Below are 20,846 nucleotides of genomic sequence, written 5' to 3' on the forward strand. Positions count from 1 at the left end.
CACACAGTTTGTCCTCTCGCTAAGCAGTGGCATTGGCTCAAACTTTGCGGGCTGCGACAGCAATTGAACTGAATAAGCCAAATACACCCACACAGAAATGTTAATGAAAAACAAGACGAGGACCCGGCCGGAGGAGAGGCCTGTCACAATAACTAATCAAGTATGAGAAATGTACGAAAAACTGTTGCGACATAGAGTGTATATATATCTATCTAGCTCTATCTCTCTCTATCTATCTGAGGCATGATCATCAAGTACTGTATTTTCCGGACTAAACGTTTTTCATAGTTTTGGCCATGGAACTTATCCTCCAGAGTGACTTATATGTGATATTTTTTGTTATTTTCACAGTGACAACCACAAGAGGGCGCTCTAGGCTCTAAGCGACGCAGAAGAAGAATCTGCACTTCCTCTTCCTCTGGAGTTTGTGGAGTTGTTTAGAAGTGACACAGAGGAAGAAGAATTCAATGGATTTAGTGATTTGGGGTAAAACTGATGCTTTGGTAAACTTGTTAGCATGTTCTTTATGCTATAGTTATCTGAATAACTGTTCATATGTTGCGTTAACATACCAGACACTTACCACAGTTCTGTCTGTGCCTCATGTAGCTGAAGGTGTTAGCGTTAGCATACGTCATGTAGCTGAAGGTGTTAGCGTTAGCATATGTACACCTATTCACCATGTTCTCTCATCTGTTATTATTTTAAACTGCATTTACAGATGAAATGTCTGTTCTTGGTCTTGAATTTTTATCAAATAAATTTCCCCATAAATGCGACTTATATGTTTTTTCTTCTCTATTGGCGCGTACTTAGACACTAGACCGACTTATAGACTTAGAAAATACGGTAAATTCTTTTTTAAGGGTTTGTTCATACAACTTGTGATCCAGATCTGCACCAAAACAAGTGCAACATCTGGTCCAACTGAAATCAAAGGTCACAAAGTAGACTTCCAAAACATATCGAGATATATATTTATATCAATATCGCCATCCTGGTGTAGTGTAATGGGTTTGTGTGTAATGTGAACGCAGCCTTAAGACGGTTGCACACTCAAGTATTTGGAAATCAAAGACGGTGCAGGCCACAGACAGAAGGACCAATGCAATGATCATTTGTCTTACACTCGCATGAAAGACAGCAACACTGCACACTTGCCAATTTCAAGGAAAAGCTTTGTTACAAGTGGAAGAGAGCACAAGTGTCACGCGATTGAATGTGCTGTGTGTTGAAAACTGAGCGTGCTCTTAATTAGAGAGGAAATAAAACAAAGGGATGAATCGTGAGTGGATTAAATCTTCTTGTAAAGGCCACAGGCGAGCTCTACATTCACTGGAGGTAAAGCGCCGCTTACAATGACTCAGTGTAGCAGAGATGAAGTGAAACAGTCGCACACAAACTTCCTGTTGGTTTTAAGAGACAGCTGTTCCTCGCATAACATGTTAAAACCTGACAATTTGACAGAGTTATAACAGAGTCACATTGACCCCACAAACATGACGACAGCTACGACAGATAATTTCTTACAATAATCACTACACGGGCCACGCCTCCCTGAAGTTGCGGAGAGGCAAATCTGTTTAAAATCAGACCAAAATACTCAATGTGTGCAGACGGCTTTATAGTCAATATAGTCCTCATTGTCAGTGGCCTGCAGGTGTCTCTTAACTGTCGTACAAAAGTCTGCGCTCGTCTCCTCTGACCCAGAAAAACCTCAGAGAGACTTGATTGTGTCATTACAACGGCAACATTTATCGAAAAGCTGGCTGTAATACGGCCATTATCCTGCGCATGCACTAAAGTTGGAGTCCCTCATTGTACAGTCTATACACCTATAAAAGACTCACATCAGTAAATGACCATAATAAGCCACTTAAAGCGTACTTTTCACAGGCCGATGATTCATTTCAAACACAAGGAGAAGCATCGCAGACAAAAGGTTCTCAACCAACACACGTTTAAAATAGAAATATGAACAAAAGTTTCAGAAAGGGTCAAGATAGGACAAAGTTTAGAAAAGTACAAACAGGCAATCTCCAACTAATCCAAAAGTGTGCATGCTGACGTTGAGTGTGTTGTGACAAAACAGTTGTAGGACAATGGGCAAAAATTGACTTAGACTTGAGAGAAAACCTTTACTTTACTTTTTAATATATATAATTTTGTACAAAGACTTGATATGACTTGAATCTCAAAGCAGAGGACATGGATTTAACCTGGACTTGTGGGTCAAAATAAGTATTTAGTCCCCATCTCTGCTTGTGGGACAGGTAGCCACAGTAGATTAAACAAAAGCAGTAGCATCAGCAGCATCAGTAGTAGTAGTAGTTGTAGTAATAGAACATTTTGTATGATAGTATCAGTGACAGTGGTACCTTGAGGTCGCTCCCGTTGAGACGCATCCGGTTGATCTTGCGCCCGCTCGGCCTGGTCGAATCCACCCAGTAGATAAACTCCTTCTTATAGTCGAAATCAATGTGGATGATGTTATTGAGACCCTGAAAAAAGACAAAATAGATATAAGCAAACAGTATAATCTATTCATAGACCTCAATGCCACAATTCCAGATGTTTAGTAGTGAAAAATCAGTCTACAAAAGTATGTTTTTATGACTCATACTATTACACAAATGCTATTCTTGCCGTCTTGTCCATGTGAGTTGAAATTGTTCATGTTCTGAAGAGGCCTTCTTTTACCTCTTCACTATGTAGTATTGATTCTGGATATTCTCGTAGGCCTCTGGTTCTGACTGTTCACTACATTTAAGGAAATGGGTCAGTGCCTTCAACACTCTTACAAACAGTGTGTATACATTCAAGAGATGTGACAGAGACAGAATGAACTACATACAGGCATATTTAGTTCTGAAAAGTTCTGAAAAGACAGCGTTAAATAAGAAACTATTCCAAAATGTATTAGGCAAGACAAAATCTAGACTAAACCATTGCGAACATTGAGTATAGCACACTTACATTTTAACCCCACGTGTGCAGATTTCCCCCCTTCTAATCTTTAAACTTCTACTCAAATCAGATAAAATATTGATATAGTTTTTATATAATTAATATTGTTTTGAAGATATGCTAAATTTGACACATTTCTGTTGGCTTGACATAATATTGCCAAATGAACACACACACACACACACACACACACTCAAAATAATAAGATATACATTTTTTGTTCCCCCTAGGTCACACTTTGGGCGAAGGTTGTAAATATGCCACATAAATTCGACAATTACATTACCAAAAATATGTCTTTCTCAAAAAACATCACCAAAAATAAGCCCACCATCAGTAGTACCTGAACCACAGTTTGAATACCGTCTCGCACCACCCACACCACCCACACCACCCACACACCCACAAGCACACACCCCTCCCTGTTGCAATCTCAGTGTAACCGAGTGGGATAATCTGACAGGCGAAATGAGACGTGTTCATCTGATCATCAGATTCCTCACAGACAGGCGCCAAAGTGTCCCGCGGGAGTCTTAGAACGGCTGCGATCCCGACACCAGCCGTACACATGAAAACCACAGCACAGCGCTTTTATCATCGCCTCTACCTCCTCAGCCACTCTGTCAATTTGTCCTCCCTCAAGACTTTGCTGAAACTAACCAACCAAAGAATTAATCAGCACTAAGCGGAAATGACGGTTACATATTCAGTTGAACATAGGCTTATGTGTTTTTGTAAGGTAAGATGCTTGTACCATTAGCACTCGTGGAGCAGTGGATGACAGATCTATAGTTCTGTCTTTGAACGTTCGTATAGCTTTTACATCTTGTTTTCGGTTCACCCTGTGAGCGCTTTCAAAGGCTTTTTATGAATACATATTGATTTTTAGCCACAACGCTATATTTGTTGAAGACCAGATAATGTCCAAAACACAGTGAACAGCAGACAAACAGGTCATGATCGAGTGAAAGGTTCAGTACAGGGTTGAATTCAAAAGGAAAACTGACACATTTTCCCCTATCTGTTACATTAGTGTTTTCAAAGACTTTCTATTGCTACATATAGACTTACAGTATACAAAAACAGCTTACACTTGCTGTACATTTGATCCATTTGCAACAAGACTGATCATACTGTCAGAGCTTCTCTTTTATGCAAACATAAAAGATCCATATTGTGTATTAACGCAGATATGAAACTGAATTGTACTTGATGAGAACTGTAGATTGTCCGCGGAGCATGTCACATGAAACGGTTGATGCAAATGTTTTAGAAGACTGCGTACAATATTCATGGCATGATTTACAGTAAATGAGAACTGAAATAACTATTTACTTTCTTCCTTGCAAGAAATTAATCTAAAACACTTCCCGTACCTTACTGCTTCAACTAACTACGTCAGATCTGTGGGCGACGCTTCAATGTGGGTCATTTAGGAAGTCACAAAAGGGTTTCTCACCTGCTTCAAGATGGTGTAGTTGGAGCCATCCACACTCAGTTTGCGGATCTCGTGATGGTCAGCCATGATGAGAAAAGGCTCCTCAGCTGTAATATGAATCACACTTTGGTAAGGGGATCTGAAACCGGCTCAATAATGAATGCGTTTGGCTGCTGTGCCGTGTTAATATAATGAGGCCGACCTGACACAGCCTTGCAGATATTGGGGTTGCGCTCCAGGGCCTCGTACCCATCTACACACAGACACTTGAAGGAGCCGTAGGTGTTGATGCAGCGCTGGCTACAGGGAAGAGTGGTGGAGCATTCGTCGATATCCACGCAGGTCTTACCGTCGTCTTTCAAGTGAAAGCCCGGCCAGCATTTGCACTGAGGAGGAAAGATAGAAGACGGAATAAGACGAAATGTTTGGTAACACTTTATTCTACTCCCGTTTGTCCATGTTAATGCATTGAACCCAAACTTATTAAAGTGCGGGAGTAACTGTCATAGTCTTCTGTTGGTGGAGATCATCATTTTATTTTCTGGTTGAAAATGGGTAGCAGATGTGGCATAGGTAAAGGAAAATTACTGTAAAAGGGCAAAAGCTCATCTAATTTACACAATAGTTATTATTTGACCTTAAGATAAATTACAACACCTTTAGTTTGTCACAATGAAATCAAAATAAATGTTAAGTCATTTCTAGAACCATCATTATTTTTCTGTTTTTGTTGTTTTTGTTTGTTGTTCCACCTTTTCTTCAGAAACTCTAAGTTGACTTGTCAAGCTGCACAGTATTACATATTTAGCATATTTAGCACCAACTAATAATTTGAAAAACATGCAGACCTGTCATATGCACTGTGTAACCTGTAATAACATGTAACCAAAACATAACTCATTGTGTAACAACCTGTAATAACCTGTAACCAAAACGTAACTCATTATGTAACAACCTGTCATAACATGTAACCAAAACGTAACTCATTGTGTAACAACCTGTAATAACCTGTGACCAAAACGTAACTCATTATGTAACAACCTGTCATAACATGTAACCAAAACGTAACTCATTATGTAACAACCTGTCATAACATGTAACCAAAACGTAACTCATTATGTAACAACCTGTCATAACATGTAACCAAAACGTAACTCATTATGTAACAACCTGTAATAACCTGTAACCAAAACGTAACTCATTATGTAACAACCTGTCATAACATGTAACCAAAACGTAACTCATTATGTAACAACCTGTCATAACATGTAACCAAAACGTAACTCATTATGTAACAACCTGTCATAACATGTAACCAAAACGTAACTCATTATGTAACAACCTGTAATAACATGTAGCCAAAACGTAACTCATTATGTAACAAACTGTAATAACATGTAGCCAAAACGTAACTCATTGTGTAACAACCTGTAATAACATGTAACCAAAACATAACTCATTGTGTAACAACCTGTAATAACATGTAGCCAAAACGTAACTCATTATGTAACAACCTGTAATAACATGTAGCCAAAATGTAACTCATTGTGTAACAACCTGTAATAACATGTAACCAAAACGTAACTCATTGTGTAACAACCTGTAATAACATGTAACCAAAACGTAACTCATTGTGTAACAACCTGTAATAACATGTAACCAAAACGTAACTCATTGTGTAACAACCTGTAATAACATGTAGCCAAAACGTAACTCATTGTGTAATAACCTGTAATAACATGAAACCGGTACTCTTTCTATTCCAGGTGGACCGACAGTGCTGTGGTCAAGCCTGCAATAAAATGACAGTGTAGAGGTTGGATTTGGTGGCTTCAGTATTTCATCACACTTCAGTAACCAGGTCCAACCCAAAATAACTCGGCAGCGCTGGAATCAGCTGCCATGGACCTTTTCAAATCCCTCTCTTATCCACAGTTATAACCCTGAGGTCCTTTGTGCTGAAGACCACAAACAGATGAATCAACAGTCGGCCATGATGTGAACCTGTCCATCTCAGACAGGTGAGAAGACGGCAAAGTGCAGCAGTGTTTTGATTGCTTTATTTTTTTTTCATTTTGAGCCCATTGCCGTCAGAAATTTGAGATTGAAATGCATATTTATTGTTCTTGCCGAATCAACACTAGCTGCATAATACATTGGACAATGTTTGGAGAGTCGAAGTGCGTTGTTGTTGCATAAACCGAAAGCCAAACTCACTGCTAACAACATTTTTCACATTATACACATTATTAAACCTTTTTTCCCACCGTAAATTTGCAAAAGATAGTGTTTTGATATTTATTTATTTTTTTTTTATTTTTTTTACTATTTGTTTCTATATTCTTCTGATAATATCTGGAGTTGATGAAGAAGGAATGGCTTAAAAATATATATATTATGCTTTTGTCTGCTGTAGTTATCAAGGGATTGTCTGGACAATGGCGTCTGGAACATGTGAGAGGATACACTCAAACATTACATTACTCAAACATGAATAACTCTAAATACAAGTTAATTTACGATAAGTTAATGAAAAGACGGAAAAAAAGTCAATTTTGTTTCCTTTATTATCTGTATTGCACTAAAATCTATTCAGAAGTTGAAAGCACTGCCACTAAAAACAAGCCCCGAATGTTCTTCTATATTGGAACAAATCACTTTTTTTCAAATCCCAAAAACGTTCCAAAGACAGAATAAACTTTATCCTTATTTGCTTAAACACCTTGACAAACCTACAAAACAAGATCCAATTTCTTTGCCTAACTTTTCTGCTTAAGATTTGCTTCAAGTTTAGCTGGAGCCTGTTTACCCAGCTACTTTGAAGCTTTTTGACCGCGGTCCATCTTCAAATCACAAAGACAAGAAAGTGTGCGATAAACGACAGCAGCTTGTCCACACTGATAGCCACTCCTGACTCCTGCCAAAATGGCCTTGACCTGGGCTTCCACCTCTTCATGGCGTGCCATCACTGCCAGGCATGGCACCATCACCCGCACAGTTGGGGATGGGAGCAGTTGCTGGCATATTATTAAACTCCTTGCACTGTGTTCAAGGTTATTTAGAAGAAAACGCATAACATTTCCATCCATCTGTTCAATTTTGAGGGCAAACTTTAATTATTCTTTATGACTATTTTATTAAAGCTGCCTCAACAAATCGCATGTAAGTCAAATTGCAACCAAAGAGAAGACAGTTTTTATACATTTTAAACAATATTTTTTTATTTAGTGCTATGTAAATAATAATGTAAGTTCATCGATTTAAGTTTAATAGCAAACAATAGGTATAAAAATCACGGTTTGTTGCACTTTTGTTTTGTATTATATCTGTCATATCTAAATATCATGTATATCATAAATATCAATGCATTTTAATGGAAAAACGAGACAAGGCTCACAAACGCTTCCATTTATCCAGGCTTAGACGAGCACAACAGCAAGATTTGTGGTTCAGTTCCTTTTGTTTAACACTGATCTTGAAATGACGACCTAACTTTCTCCCCTTTCGACTTTGCTACGTCTTGCGTGCAATCGCATAACTCCCACACTGCTATTTTTCCATTATTCTCAGTAGGTCTGCCATGATATATTTACACACAGTCGAGCAGCTTCTGGGTTAGTCCCAAATGAACGGTAAAAGTGCTGAAGTGTCCAATATTTTACCCTCTATATCTAAAACATACAGAGACACTGTAAGTTTAGCCGCTCTTGACTTCTTGCTTTCTCTGCTCTTCTTAACACGGCTTGTCTGGATGAATTAGCCTCATGGATTAACTGCAGTCAGCAGCAATGTCTCTGACAAGATGGTTGAAGTCCCTCTACACTGCCCATGGTTTATACTTGAGGAGGAAGTCAGAGTGTTATGTTTGAACATGTCTTTTACCTCCTAAAATACAGATGATTTGACAGGGTTTACGGTTCATATCTCTGTAATTACTGGGTCTAGTTTATTGTAAAAATGAACTACGGTGATTTCTCCCCCACTTTTGTATTACAGCGCTGTGAAATTAGTTAAACAATCGTAGTGGACTTAACGTACGATATGTAACTTCCTGGTGAGAGCGTCCATCACCTGCTTACCTTATCACTTCACCGGGAATATTCCACAGTATCGCATTAGATAGATGGATAGATAGAGAGATGGATCATTGAAATTCACGCTCAGCTCCAAGAACGCTCCGGACAAACGACTCCTCTGTGTCCTTCAGCCCGTTATCATCTCACTCCACTCTGGTGTTTTAAGTCATTCCCTCAAAGTGTTTCCTCTTGAAGGTCTTCTCTCTTTTCTGTAATGGGTGTAAAATGTCTGTGGCGTTTCTAAAGTCCATAGCTACAGTAGTTCCCACCTTTCCCGCATCTTATTCAATTACACGCATTGCAAGAAATACCTTGAAAATCACACATTCTTGAGCGGGTTTACCTCTCAGTCAATCTGACATGTAACTTGGTCTGGTGGCATCTCCATGAAGATAGATAAAGGTACAATACATGGAGACAAGCAAGTGGAGGAGCCTACTACTACTACTGTTGCTTGAAAATAACAAAAAGTTATTTCAAAAGAAGTTAAAGCTTTTCCTTTTTACACAATAATGCGCTTCAGGGATGGAGTTAAGATTTGATTACTAATTATGGGAATGATAGTGGTAGTATAACTAATAATAATATGATGTAATTGTTATTTTTCTTGTTTTGTTTTATTGAATGAGCTATTTACTGCTGTTTTCTTTTTCACTCTGTATGTAGATGTATGTGTATGTACATGTATCTGTGAGTGTCTTTATATATATGTGTATATGTATATGCTGTATGTATGTAGGTAGATATATATAATACCTTGGGCTTTCGTGTGTGTGTATGTGTGTGTGTGTGTGTGTGAGGTATGTGTGCGTTTGTTTAGAGGTGTGAGTGTGTGTGTGTGGGTGGGGTATATAAAGAAATGTATGTAATGAATTTGAGGAGACCCCAGGAAGAATAGCAACTGGTTTGCAGGAGCTAATGGGGATCTTAATAAACTAAAACTAAACTACAGAAATGTTATGTCACTTTTAACCCGCACAATCATACATAGATAGAATGTGAATTGTGAACTGCCCCTCGGAGATGCGTCACTGACCTTGTAGCCCACCGGCAGGTCCTGGCAGTCCTGGGTGCACCCGCTCACTCGGCGGTTGAGACACTCGTTGACGTTGCAGTTCCTCTCGTCGGAGCCGTCGCCGCAGTCGTCCCGCCCGTCGCACAGGCTGCCCTGGGAAATGCAGCGACCGTTCGAGCACATGAAGAACGAGCCGTTGCACAAGCTTCCTGGGTGGGTCAGAACACGCGTGACGTTAGGGCATTGTCACTCCATCTTGTTAGCAATGATAAGAGGAGCATTTGTGCATGGGTACGTCGATATAGGAGACTTGTTATACCGTAACTAGGGCTGCAATGTTAATCGCAATCAAATCTAAATTGCAATTTGAAAGGAGCAAATCAAAAAGGCTATACCATAATTTACTCCACAGACAACTAAATATCCCGTCTTATTCTGCATATTTCAGTCTTTTTGTCACTGTCGATATGAATTTTGAACAGAATCTTATAATTAAAATGTAAATCACAATTCTAACCACAATTTGATATTTTTTCAAAAATCTTTTGGGAATAACCCTAAATTAACTCGCAATAGTAAAGATATGGATGCATTTGTACTGTCATTCAGGTTCCATGGTAACCACTGTATCCAAGTAGCACCTGCAATCCAAGTCAACGTGCTGTGTTCCTGATACTTCTGCACCTGTCTCTTTCTGTAGCTATAAGCTATAATACGAATAAAACAGGACAATCACTATGACCTTAACGTTTTTATTGGTGCGAATGCCCACCACTTGGTATATATTGGTTTCTCTGTGAAGGGCAATGTACTTTTACAGAAAATATCACCATTATATTGAAACTACATTAGGCCAATGACTCAATAACCCAAAAGCAGGAAAATTTAATTCATCTCTTTTTATGAACACATACAAAGATTTGAGTTAGCATCAGTAATGAGATGTAGATGTTAATTTAATATGTAATTGAAAGAATGACAAGTTAAAGTACCCGTATACATATACAGTGGGTTCAGATCTTCTAGATTGTAACTTCAACCTGGCCAAGGACTAAAAATAGAATATACCATACCAATTATTCAACCTTCCACAGCTCAAATATGAATGAGCTGTAGAAGAAAAAATAAATCAAGCAAAAATATAATAATACAATACAATATATAATATAATATAGAGCTCCTAAACATGTTGTTGGAACTTTCATTCATTGAACAATAAGTCAATACATAAATCATTGCGACACACTAATCCATCTCTTGTGTGCAGAATAACAATCTGTCCGCGTTATAGGTCTAGTTTTTCTTCATTTCTCTTTACTTTCTGACAGACTTAGCCAAGACTTTGAGTTTCGAAAGAGGAGTGAGAAGTCTAAGTGACAACACACTCTTCCCTTTCTTCTCCGGTGACAATGATGAAGAGTTTCCAGCTGGGAGCCAAGCAGCAGTCTTACCTGCGGCCAGACATTTGAGGTTGAGAGGCAGTTCGTCAGAGTGGTCGGGGCAGTCTGCGTAACCGTCGCACTCCCACTGAGCACTGAGCAGGCAGCGGCCGTCCCCGCAGCGAAACTCCTCTGATCGGCACGAGCGATAAGCTGCACACAAAGACCAGGCTCGTGCTCATTAGCGTGCACTCAGACGGCTACAAGATAGCTCTGGAAGAAAGTTACAGGCACATGGCTTCGATTTCTAAGATGAGAGGGAGACTAGTGCATGAAGTATAATGGAGGAAGAAATGATGATATAAAACCACACTGTGATAAGATCATGTGCTGATCTGCCAATTTGGAGAGAGTGTTGTATGTTGTTAATGCAGCTTTAAGCGTAAAAACCTTGAAATGGTAGTCACTAATGGCTCAAGAATTGTGATATAACTCCTGACCTAAGCCTTACGTCGTGTCCATACCACTTGAGGAAACCTGATGTGGAGGGTTGGGCCTGGTTAGTACTTGGGTGGTAGACCGCTGGGAAAAACAGAGGCCACAGTGGGGGCAACGGTGGCTGCGGTGCAAACTGTTCCTGGGGCGAAACACTTCACTCATATTGTCTCCAGTACGTTTGTGTTGAATGAGAGCGTGTTTGTGAGAGTGAATGCAGGAATACAGATGGAAACTTGCCAACAGCTACAATCTAGTAAAAAAAATTTTAAATGTTCATTAATGCACCGTAAGAACCAAATAAACATGCTTCAAATGTCAAGTTAGTCAGTCAAAACGTTCTAAATTTTTTGCATATACCATTTCACAAGTCACATCTATTCAGTGAAAAGAACATCTATTTCTCCACTGATTCATGAGCATTTATTAAAACAAGAATAAATATATAAATGAACACATAAGTTCCTGTACCACATTCGACGGACTCGTCAGATCCATCTCCACAGTCGTCATCGTGGTCACACACAAATCTGCGAGGGATGCAGGCTTTGTTGTGACAGCGGAATGAGGTGTCATCACATGTGTTATTGGGTGCTGAGGGAAAAAAAGGTGAGAAACTGTGATTATTTTTCCCAAACATGACATGCCATATGTCTCCAAAACACAACACTCCAAAACATGCACATTTACATAGATACATAAATACATACACATACGCTTACTAAGAGTGGGCACTATTATATACACTTGTAATTCTGAGCCAAGAATGTTCATGATACTTCATAGGACGTTTACTACATGAATCCTCACAGTGGGAATATGAAAGGGAAACCGTAGAGTAGACTGGGGCGATGCTATCAGTTTCAACATAACACTACCACACTACTTCTACCACAACAAGAATATACAGTCCTGTATTCTCCCTTTTGTATTTACATAAATGCATCATGCATTGTCCATAGGCAGCACTGAACATGAACATAGTCATAGTCCGTACAGGATGTACATATCCATAGCCATAACTACTTGTACTGTACATAATAGGGCCGATAAATCCAATTAATTTGAGTCTTTAATGATTGACAATGTGAAAAATTGCTAAATCATAAAATCAAGGTCACTTGTGCTGTGTCCAGCCAGATTTGAGTGTTCACTCCTGACAGTAATATTGTGCAGAGTACAGGAGACACAGGAGTTTAGCAAGGACTAGATTCAGACAAGAGCAAGACCAATAAAACATTAACAGAATGAGTATTGTTAAGATCAAATAAAACATGGAAATATTTCCTGGCCATATCGCCCAGCCCTAGTACATAATGGTATTGTAGCCTTGTATTTTTACTCTACTTGAACAGAGTTGTGTTAGATTTAGGTATATTTAACAGTTATTTCTCTGGATTTCTCTGCTCATCTTGCACTGTGCCTTCCTACCCTGCATTTCTCCATTGTCGAATAAATACATGTTCAATATCTTATCATATTTTATAGACAGAAGGTGATAACTGTTTTTTTACAGGGCAATGGCGCCTCGAAGGCAGGACAATAAAGATTACTCCAACATACGAATCACTCAAATTACAACTTTTTCTGAGTTAATGTTGAGAGGAACCCATAACAACTCGTTTAAAAGCTCTTAAATGTCAAGTTTCCATAAACCTATGTCTCCTTTGAAACATAAACAGCAGACATGCACAGTGCAGTCTGTAAACATATGGCAGAGTGTTGCTCCGGGAGGCCGTGTTTACCACATCCAGCAGCAGAGAGCTCGTCACTGCCATCGGGACAGTCCCTCTCCCCGTCACAAAGCCAGCGTTTGGGCACACAAGCGTATGACCCGGGGCAGCTGAACAGACCGGGCGCACACGTCACTGATCCTGAGAGGGAACAAAGACACAAGAAAACATAATGTGTTAAAGCAAATATATCAATATGTGCATTATTCAGGCGGAGTTTGCATGTTCCACCCTGTGTTTGGGTGCTCAGGGTGCTCTGGTTTCAACCATCAACCAAAAACATGCACAATAGGTCAAATCTTCCAGTAGTCCTGACCAAGCCTAGCAAAAAAGATCCCCAGATGGGTCCCTGAGGAAGTGCCCCAGCGATAGTGTACCTTACTAACTTAATCTTAACTCCAGGTATGTGTTTGGTAAGGGAACAATGTTAAAACGTTAATTTAGTATATGTGTCTTTTAAAGGTGAAATACATGATTGATGTTATTGTCTTTTTGATTGAAAGAACGCTGCACAAAACCAGTGACTTGATGTTACTAAGCTCTTTTCTTTAAGGTAGTATTTAGTAAAGAATCTATTGAATAAAGAATATGGGTTTCTGTATTATTATTATTTTTCTTCAAAATATATAAATTAGGGCTGCACAATATTGAATTGTTATTTGACTGCGACGTTTGAATATACTTTTTGGCACAATCATTTCAGTTATATTAAAACAGATATGTGTGTGCCTCTTAATATATTTACCAAATTGTCAAAATAAAAGCTCAGAGACAAAACCAAGGCTAAATCAAGGCAAATTTAAAAAAGGAAAGTCATTATCATCAATAAAAACCTGTCTTTTTCAATATTTAGATTTTTAAAACAGCATAATTCTGTCAAATGGAGAACACTGATGTTATTGTAATATTTTACTTCATTGCGATATTGATTATTGCATTTGATAATATTGATACTTTGAAACTGCTGATATATTGTGCAGCCCTACTATACAGCAAATGTTCAACCAAATGTACCAAACCATGTAGTTATGCATCTCATACCACCCTGTTTAATGTTTTATTTTGCTCTATCATCACAAATAGTCCCAAAACCGGAGTCTATAAAGCTCAGTGACAGAGACGCTTGTTCAGGCCTTGTAATGTAAAGTCCAATCGCATTAAGGACAATAAACTTCAATTTATGCTGAGAGTGATGGCCTTTTATGAAGCCAACAGTCTCATTTTCATTGTGCATCAGCTCATTTTCAATTGATGATGGCAACTTATGACTGTGTTTTGCGCAAATGCCAGCAATCCTCTGTGAATTAGCTGATACTACTGAAAGAAAAAAAAAGGTATAATTGCATCGCTTATGTGTGCTTTGCATTGGAGGATGTCATTATTAGCTTTTTACCATTTTCTTATAAGCTACTTGTTTAAGGAATTACAGTTGCAGAAAACCCACCTATACTGTAAAGAATGTTAGAGCATCATGTAAACATTGAATATAACTAAAATAATAATGTGAATAGACTGTATGTGGTACTTACTTTTTAGTGCATGACTCCTGTATATCTTAATTGTAGTGTCCCACAAAATGTCTACTTTTCCCAAATAGTGTTCACCCTTCATCAGAGCTTTATAGCAGCCTCCTCCCTTCTCCGCACTGAGGCCCACACTGAACTGTCACTCTGGAGTTAAACCCTCGCCGCAGTGTCACCCCGGTCTCTCCGTGGGACTCACCGCAGATCGCCATGCTCTCGTCCAGTCCGTCCTCACAGTCATTCTCCCCGTCACACAGCCACTGTTTCGCGATGCATTTGTTTTTGGAGCAGGCAAACTGGTTCCACAGGCAAGAAGAGTCTGCATGAAAATGGTTAACGTCAGTTCATTTCACGTTCTGGACTTGCCAAGGGAAAACATATAGAAATGTAGTATGCTAATTTACCATGATTAGGGTATTTGTTGACAAAAAACAGTATTGGAGCAGGCTGGGACTAAACTAGCACTCCATGTCCTAGTTTAGTCCTGGTTTTAGCCCACTTTATTCGTCTTAATGCAGACTTGGTTCGACCTTGTTCTAGCGCTGGCTTTGTCCTGGTCTAGTCCAGGTTTAGTCCCAGTTTGGTTCTGATGTGTGTGCAAGCGTGAACGCAACATAAAAGACCAAACTATCTCTACCAGAACAGCAGAAAACATCTTCCTCTTCCTATCCTCCAGGATATTTTCCTTCGCAAATCATTCATATTCTGCCTTTAACACATTGATGACACTGATATCTCTAGGTGAGAAAGAACCAAAAATGTGATCAGGATCATCAAAGACAAGACCTGGTTTAGTACTGAAATAGTGCTAAACCTAATGATAAAACATATATTATGCATGACTGTTTTAGTGTTTGTGTGTGTATTGACTTTTAAACCGTTTCATTTTCCGCTTTAGAACTTAGAATAGTGTATGTTGTGAAAACCACACATGACTTTCTTCCCTCATCAGGATTTGGTGTTTGCACTCCATCAGAGAGGAGGACGCAGATGGAAATATACAAAAGCTAGCTTGCCTCCAAAAAAGTGAATGTAAGTACACAGTTGTAATAAATTTGATTTGACGAGATAAATACTTAGAATCTAGCAATTGTTCTTGTTTTTTTAACTTGAAACGGCACAGAAGACCTCCAGATCTTTACCTATGATGTCACAAATCAAACAAAGAGTGTTTCTGTGAACAACCGTGAATGACCAAGCGTGTTTTTGATGAGGAAACCATTTAATAAAAAGAAAAAAATCAACAAAATTCAACAACAAGTTCTAAAGCAGAACCTTGGGGGGGGAAAGTCTGCATTTCACCATTAAAAGCTTCATCACAGTTTGAGAGCCACTGCCATAAATCAAACAAAGCAGGAGGCAACATAAAGTGTGAAGTGACGATGCCTATAGGAGCGTTTTTAATCACAACTCAACAAGCGGCTGCCTCGTGTTTGCCCCTCGGCTCATCTTTACTCTGCAACAGAGAGGACTGCACATGTATATTTCAGCCAGTGCTTTTCACAGAGATATATTTGATGGATCGTTGTGGTTACGGCGAAAGGAAAATAAAGGAAATGTTGCGATACATTTTACAACGGCGCTATACTTTAATTATACATGCGGTCAATATGCGTAGGGTATATCATATGCCACTTTGATATTGAGAATAATAAAGCAATGGACAGAGGTCAGGCAGAAAGCACAGATAAATAAATAATAACAATAGCTTTTGGAGAGACAACAGTAGCAGAAACAGTATAAAAGTATTGCATCCAGTACAAAAACATACAATAATACAAGCATATTTTCTATTTTAGTCTATTATTACCATTACTTACCGTCATTGCTATACTACTGTTACACTAATACTACTACCACTGCCACCACAAGTACCCATTCTTTCCATTATACATTAAACTTACTACTATAAATGCAAATGGATTATCAAACGGATGAAGGGAGAGGCAGCCCTCGATGTTATGGTTTTGCCAGACATCAAAGTAAGATATTTCCTTCATGATTTTAATAAAAAGAAATTGTATGATCCCAATTCTGGATTAAAGGATTTTTTTCTTAATAAACATGGGCTAAAAAAAAAAATGGTCAAATGTATTCCTCCAAAGTCTGAATTCTGCTTCAGGACACAGACCTCTGGATGACTGATTTGATTGCAAACAATTGGATCTTTATTCCATAAAAATGTGACTTATTGAACAACCCTAATGTGTATATTTAATTATGTATAAAGAAAGGTGGGTCACATGATTGTATACATTAAGATTCTATTCGAATTAGTCAAGCATTTGAGCAAGAACTTAAACCTAATGGAATCTTCTTAGCCGAGCTTTACACGTCACATATGATGAGACAAAGAAGACAACAACAAGGTATGTTGAAGGTTTGACCTCCATTTTACAGTATGTGTGGAGTGTGGATGTGTGTTCCTATAATCCTGGCTGGGTTTGTGTCATCGAGCCACCCACTCTCCCCAGGGTGCTCTAGTGCGGTCGCTTTCTCTCTGCGTCAGACCTGGTAAATCTGACAGCCTTTAATGAGTCGTGGAGAGAGGGACGTGTGCCGAGGTTAGGCTGTAACACGGGGAATTAAGGCTCCTGTACAGTGTGTGCTGGGGGATCTATCACACTGAGCTGCTTTCCTCCGTGTCAGGCTTTGAACATCGCACGCTGATACTGTCAGGTAAGATAAGGAAGAGGAACTTACAATAACTAAATGAAGATGAAGAGTGGATTCAACCAGGAAGACTGCAACATGTGCCTCTAGTCTGAAGCAATCACGGTTAAGAGTGGGCGATAATGACAGAAATTAATATCTCAATATTTCTTTGGAATATTCTGAACGCAATATTCAGACAATATTGAGGCAATCCATCAGAAATGTCCTAAGACATGCTTTTAAATTATTTTCTTGGTTGAGCTTCAAGTCTCATGTTAGCTTTAGCATTGAGACACAAATCTCCCCCTTTATGAACACAGAAGTGAACTCCAGTGGAGGATTCGCCTCATTTGTAACGTCGTTTAACATGTTGTCAGTGATATTCACCCACATCACATTTAGTGCAGTTTGGCAAAAAGCTCTGATGGATTTTTTGACAACATGACATTCTGGTCTATTTCAAACCCACCAACACTTTAAGAAATAAACTGGTGCATCCAAAGAGCCGTGCTCTGCAGAGTAACGTTGTCTTAGAACATTAACACTTGTTCAGTGTTTTGAAGATTGCAATGAATGTCAAATTTATTTAATCCTGATTCTGACATAGATGAACCCAGACGGCCACTCCATACGAGAATGTACCAACACTATTATGAGGAGTCAAAAAGGCAATATTTATCACTTTTTTCAAAGACAATCCATCTCTGGACAGAAATTGTGGTCTAAAGTACAATTTTGTCCCCAATTTACACCTCAATCCTCAGGCCTAAACCAAAACAAAGGAAACGATAGGGCTCATCAGAGTGTAGGACGGCCCATTCAGGGCATAAATGGTTATGCTAAATATGACTTAACACTTGAGATGAGTTCAATCGACCTAAATAACAACTGATACTCTGATACTGTAAATAACCAGGGTGTTTTAGATTCAGTGTAGTTAGCGCCTCTCTTACTTGGATGTGGAGTGTGGAAATGTTTTCACTCTTAAACTTTTTGTCCAGTTGACAACTTAGATAAAATATGGACAATAAAAGGTGAGCTAACTGGGCAGTGTTGTACACAAAGCCTATTGGACAGCTAAGCAATACAGTCAATTTTCCATTCAATGTATTTATTTTAAAATAACAAACAATTACACCATACATTTTGCAATTTGATGCATTGAACCAGAGTTAGCCTGAGGCTTATTTACATCTGCAGTCCCCTGGAAGAAAAAAGAAAGCCCCAGAAACATATAGAGAAATACAATCAAATCTACCCTCTTCCACACACAGATACAGACACATACAGAGCCTGTGCCATTAGAGCGTGGGACCTGAAGAGTCTAATGTTACATCTGTGGGTGCTTTGAGATGCTTTTTAGTTTCTTTTTAAAGCTTTGGTCTGTAGCACATGTCCTTACAGAGTCAGGCAGAATATTCCACTGCTTCGTGGCCTTCACTGAGAAAGCTGAGTGTTGTGATGCACTGTCCATAAACTGTCCATTGCACTTCACTCATTTGTCTAAGTCTGTCAAGATTGAAAAGCAAGAACCCTGATTATGCGAGTTTCTGTACTTGATACTGGATTTGCACTTCAAATGGGAACATCGACTTCAAGTGCAGGGTTCAGAATAAGCGGTATCGCAAAATGCGACGCAATTTCTCTCAAATGCGATGCATTCGTCATAAAAAAGTGCTTTTGTATAGCAGCTTTTGCGATACAAACATGTGTGTTCAATTGTATAACCAAAGCGCCTAAAAGTACTGATCACTCGTCAATCGATCGTCAATAACGGCATGACACATGTAGGACGCTGTGTTGTCATGACGAGTCCCGCTGCTGTCTCAGATCGAGTCTGAAAGTGGAAAGAGCCACGTGCTGTAAAGTTAGCGTCACAGATTCAGACTTCCGGGGTCAATAGCTCCTAAACGCAAAAGTCTTTGCAGATCATTCACAGCCAAAATACTCATATTTATACTGCCAAGTGACACAACCTCGTTTTTAACAATCAGATGCGTATTTGGGGCGCAGCGAATTACACTGATCCGAATGTGCAGCCGGAGCCGAGACAAGTGCTTAGGGACCGTCATCAAATGTGCAGCCGGAGCCGAGACAAGTGCTTAGGGACCGTCATCAAATGTGCAGCCGGAGCCGAGACGAGAGTACTTAGGGATCTTCTCAAAATGGGTTGAAGCTGAAAAGATGTAATTTTTTTCATCTCTCTCTGGACCCCCTCCCCCCCTCAAAAGACGAAAGACTGGCTTCACATAAAATGTTAACGCGTTGATAAAACGATAATTGCTTGATAGACCCTGCTCACCTTTAGTCCCTGAACATTCTTTGGTATGTTTATCAGTAGAAGTTATGAATTCTCTGTTACATCAGAAGCTTAACACATATTTTTTGTGAGTGTAATGACAATGTAAATGAGACTCCTGCAAATAGTCATCTGATTGATGATGATATGGAAGGAAGTTGTAAATAAGGCCATCTGACTTTGTGTTGATTCATTTGTTCAACAACTAATTTTATTTGCACGTTTTCTGTTTTATTTAAAGAAAAATGTTTAAAAAGTGTTTAAAAGTTCATTTGTTAAGAGGTTTTTTTATTTTTTAAATAGAATGTTTACAAATACATTTTAAATAAATAGTCGTGTTATATCAATGGAAAATATTGATAGTTAGCTATACAAATTTAGAATAAATAACAGATAAATGGTCACATTTATATAGCGCTTTTCTACCGTCAAGGTACTCAAAGCGCTTTACATCAAGGAACCAGTCACCCATTCACACACACATTCACACCCCAGATATACGCAGACACTGGGGGGCAAGTTGGGTTAAGTGTCTTGCCCAAGGACACAACGGCAGTATTCACATGAGGCAACTGCTCTGACTGAGCGGGGAGTCGAACCGCCGACCTTTGGATCAGAAGACGAGAACTCTACCACTGAGCTACTGCCGCCCAGATTGTTTAGCAGCACCGCTATACAAGTGAAAATCCTTAATCTGAGCCCTGAAGTGTAGAACAAACAGCAGGTCTGAGGCACATTAACTGTATCACAGAAGTCTTTCATGTCTGGTTTTCAATAGTGTTTCAGCCTCTCATTGACAAGGCAAGTTCGGCATTGTGAAGAGACAAATGGCTTTTTCATCTAATCAGATGTGGAATTTCAAATCCAGAAACCTAATGATATTTCCGTAAAACCACTTTGCACATGCAGCCAGATTACCAGGGAAAGTAGCTGTTTATATGATAATTAAGATTGAGAAATGGGAATAAAGACAATTTGTCCTGGAAAGCTATTCAGAACTTCGAATAACTCACATTGTTCTCACATTGTTTCTACTGACAGAGCCGTGATCGAAGCCAAGGATTTGCCGTTTTACACGCAAATGACACTCCGATAAACTATAAACGTGGAAGCCTGATTGCACTGCTCATTTAATTTGGTTAGGATTTGGTCCAACAAACATGTTTTGATTATCCAGACAAAAAATGACATCGTCCTATACAGCAGAAACATTCCAAGAACACTGCTTGTAACATATGAAAAAAGTGTCTAGTAGTTTTAAAAAAA

At 39.0% G+C, this 20,846-nt stretch overlaps 1 protein-coding gene across 1 annotated transcript in view; it reads right to left on the reverse strand.

Annotated features, from left to right (window-relative positions):
* The window catches only part of lrp1bb (low density lipoprotein receptor-related protein 1Bb), a 512,409-nt gene that overhangs the window by 87,725 nt on the left and 403,838 nt on the right, over nt 1-20,846 (reverse strand). Inside the window, exons 51-58 of the mRNA XM_072445180.1 lie at nt 14,826-14,945; nt 13,116-13,244; nt 11,842-11,964; nt 10,948-11,088; nt 9,518-9,705; nt 4,608-4,791; nt 4,427-4,512; nt 2,379-2,501 (exon numbers count right to left, since the gene is read on the reverse strand). Coding sequence (XP_072301281.1) covers nt 2,379-2,501; nt 4,427-4,512; nt 4,608-4,791; nt 9,518-9,705; nt 10,948-11,088; nt 11,842-11,964; nt 13,116-13,244; nt 14,826-14,945 — 1,094 coding nt within the window. The remainder of the gene's footprint in view (nt 1-2,378; nt 2,502-4,426; nt 4,513-4,607; nt 4,792-9,517; nt 9,706-10,947; nt 11,089-11,841; nt 11,965-13,115; nt 13,245-14,825; nt 14,946-20,846) is intronic.

Source organism: Eucyclogobius newberryi, unplaced genomic scaffold (assembly GCF_026437365.1).
Source record: "Eucyclogobius newberryi isolate DKJ021-1_F unplaced genomic scaffold, fEucNew1.0.hap1 SCAF_14, whole genome shotgun sequence".
In the NCBI taxonomy this organism is placed as follows: Eukaryota; Metazoa; Chordata; class Actinopteri; order Gobiiformes; family Gobiidae; genus Eucyclogobius; species Eucyclogobius newberryi.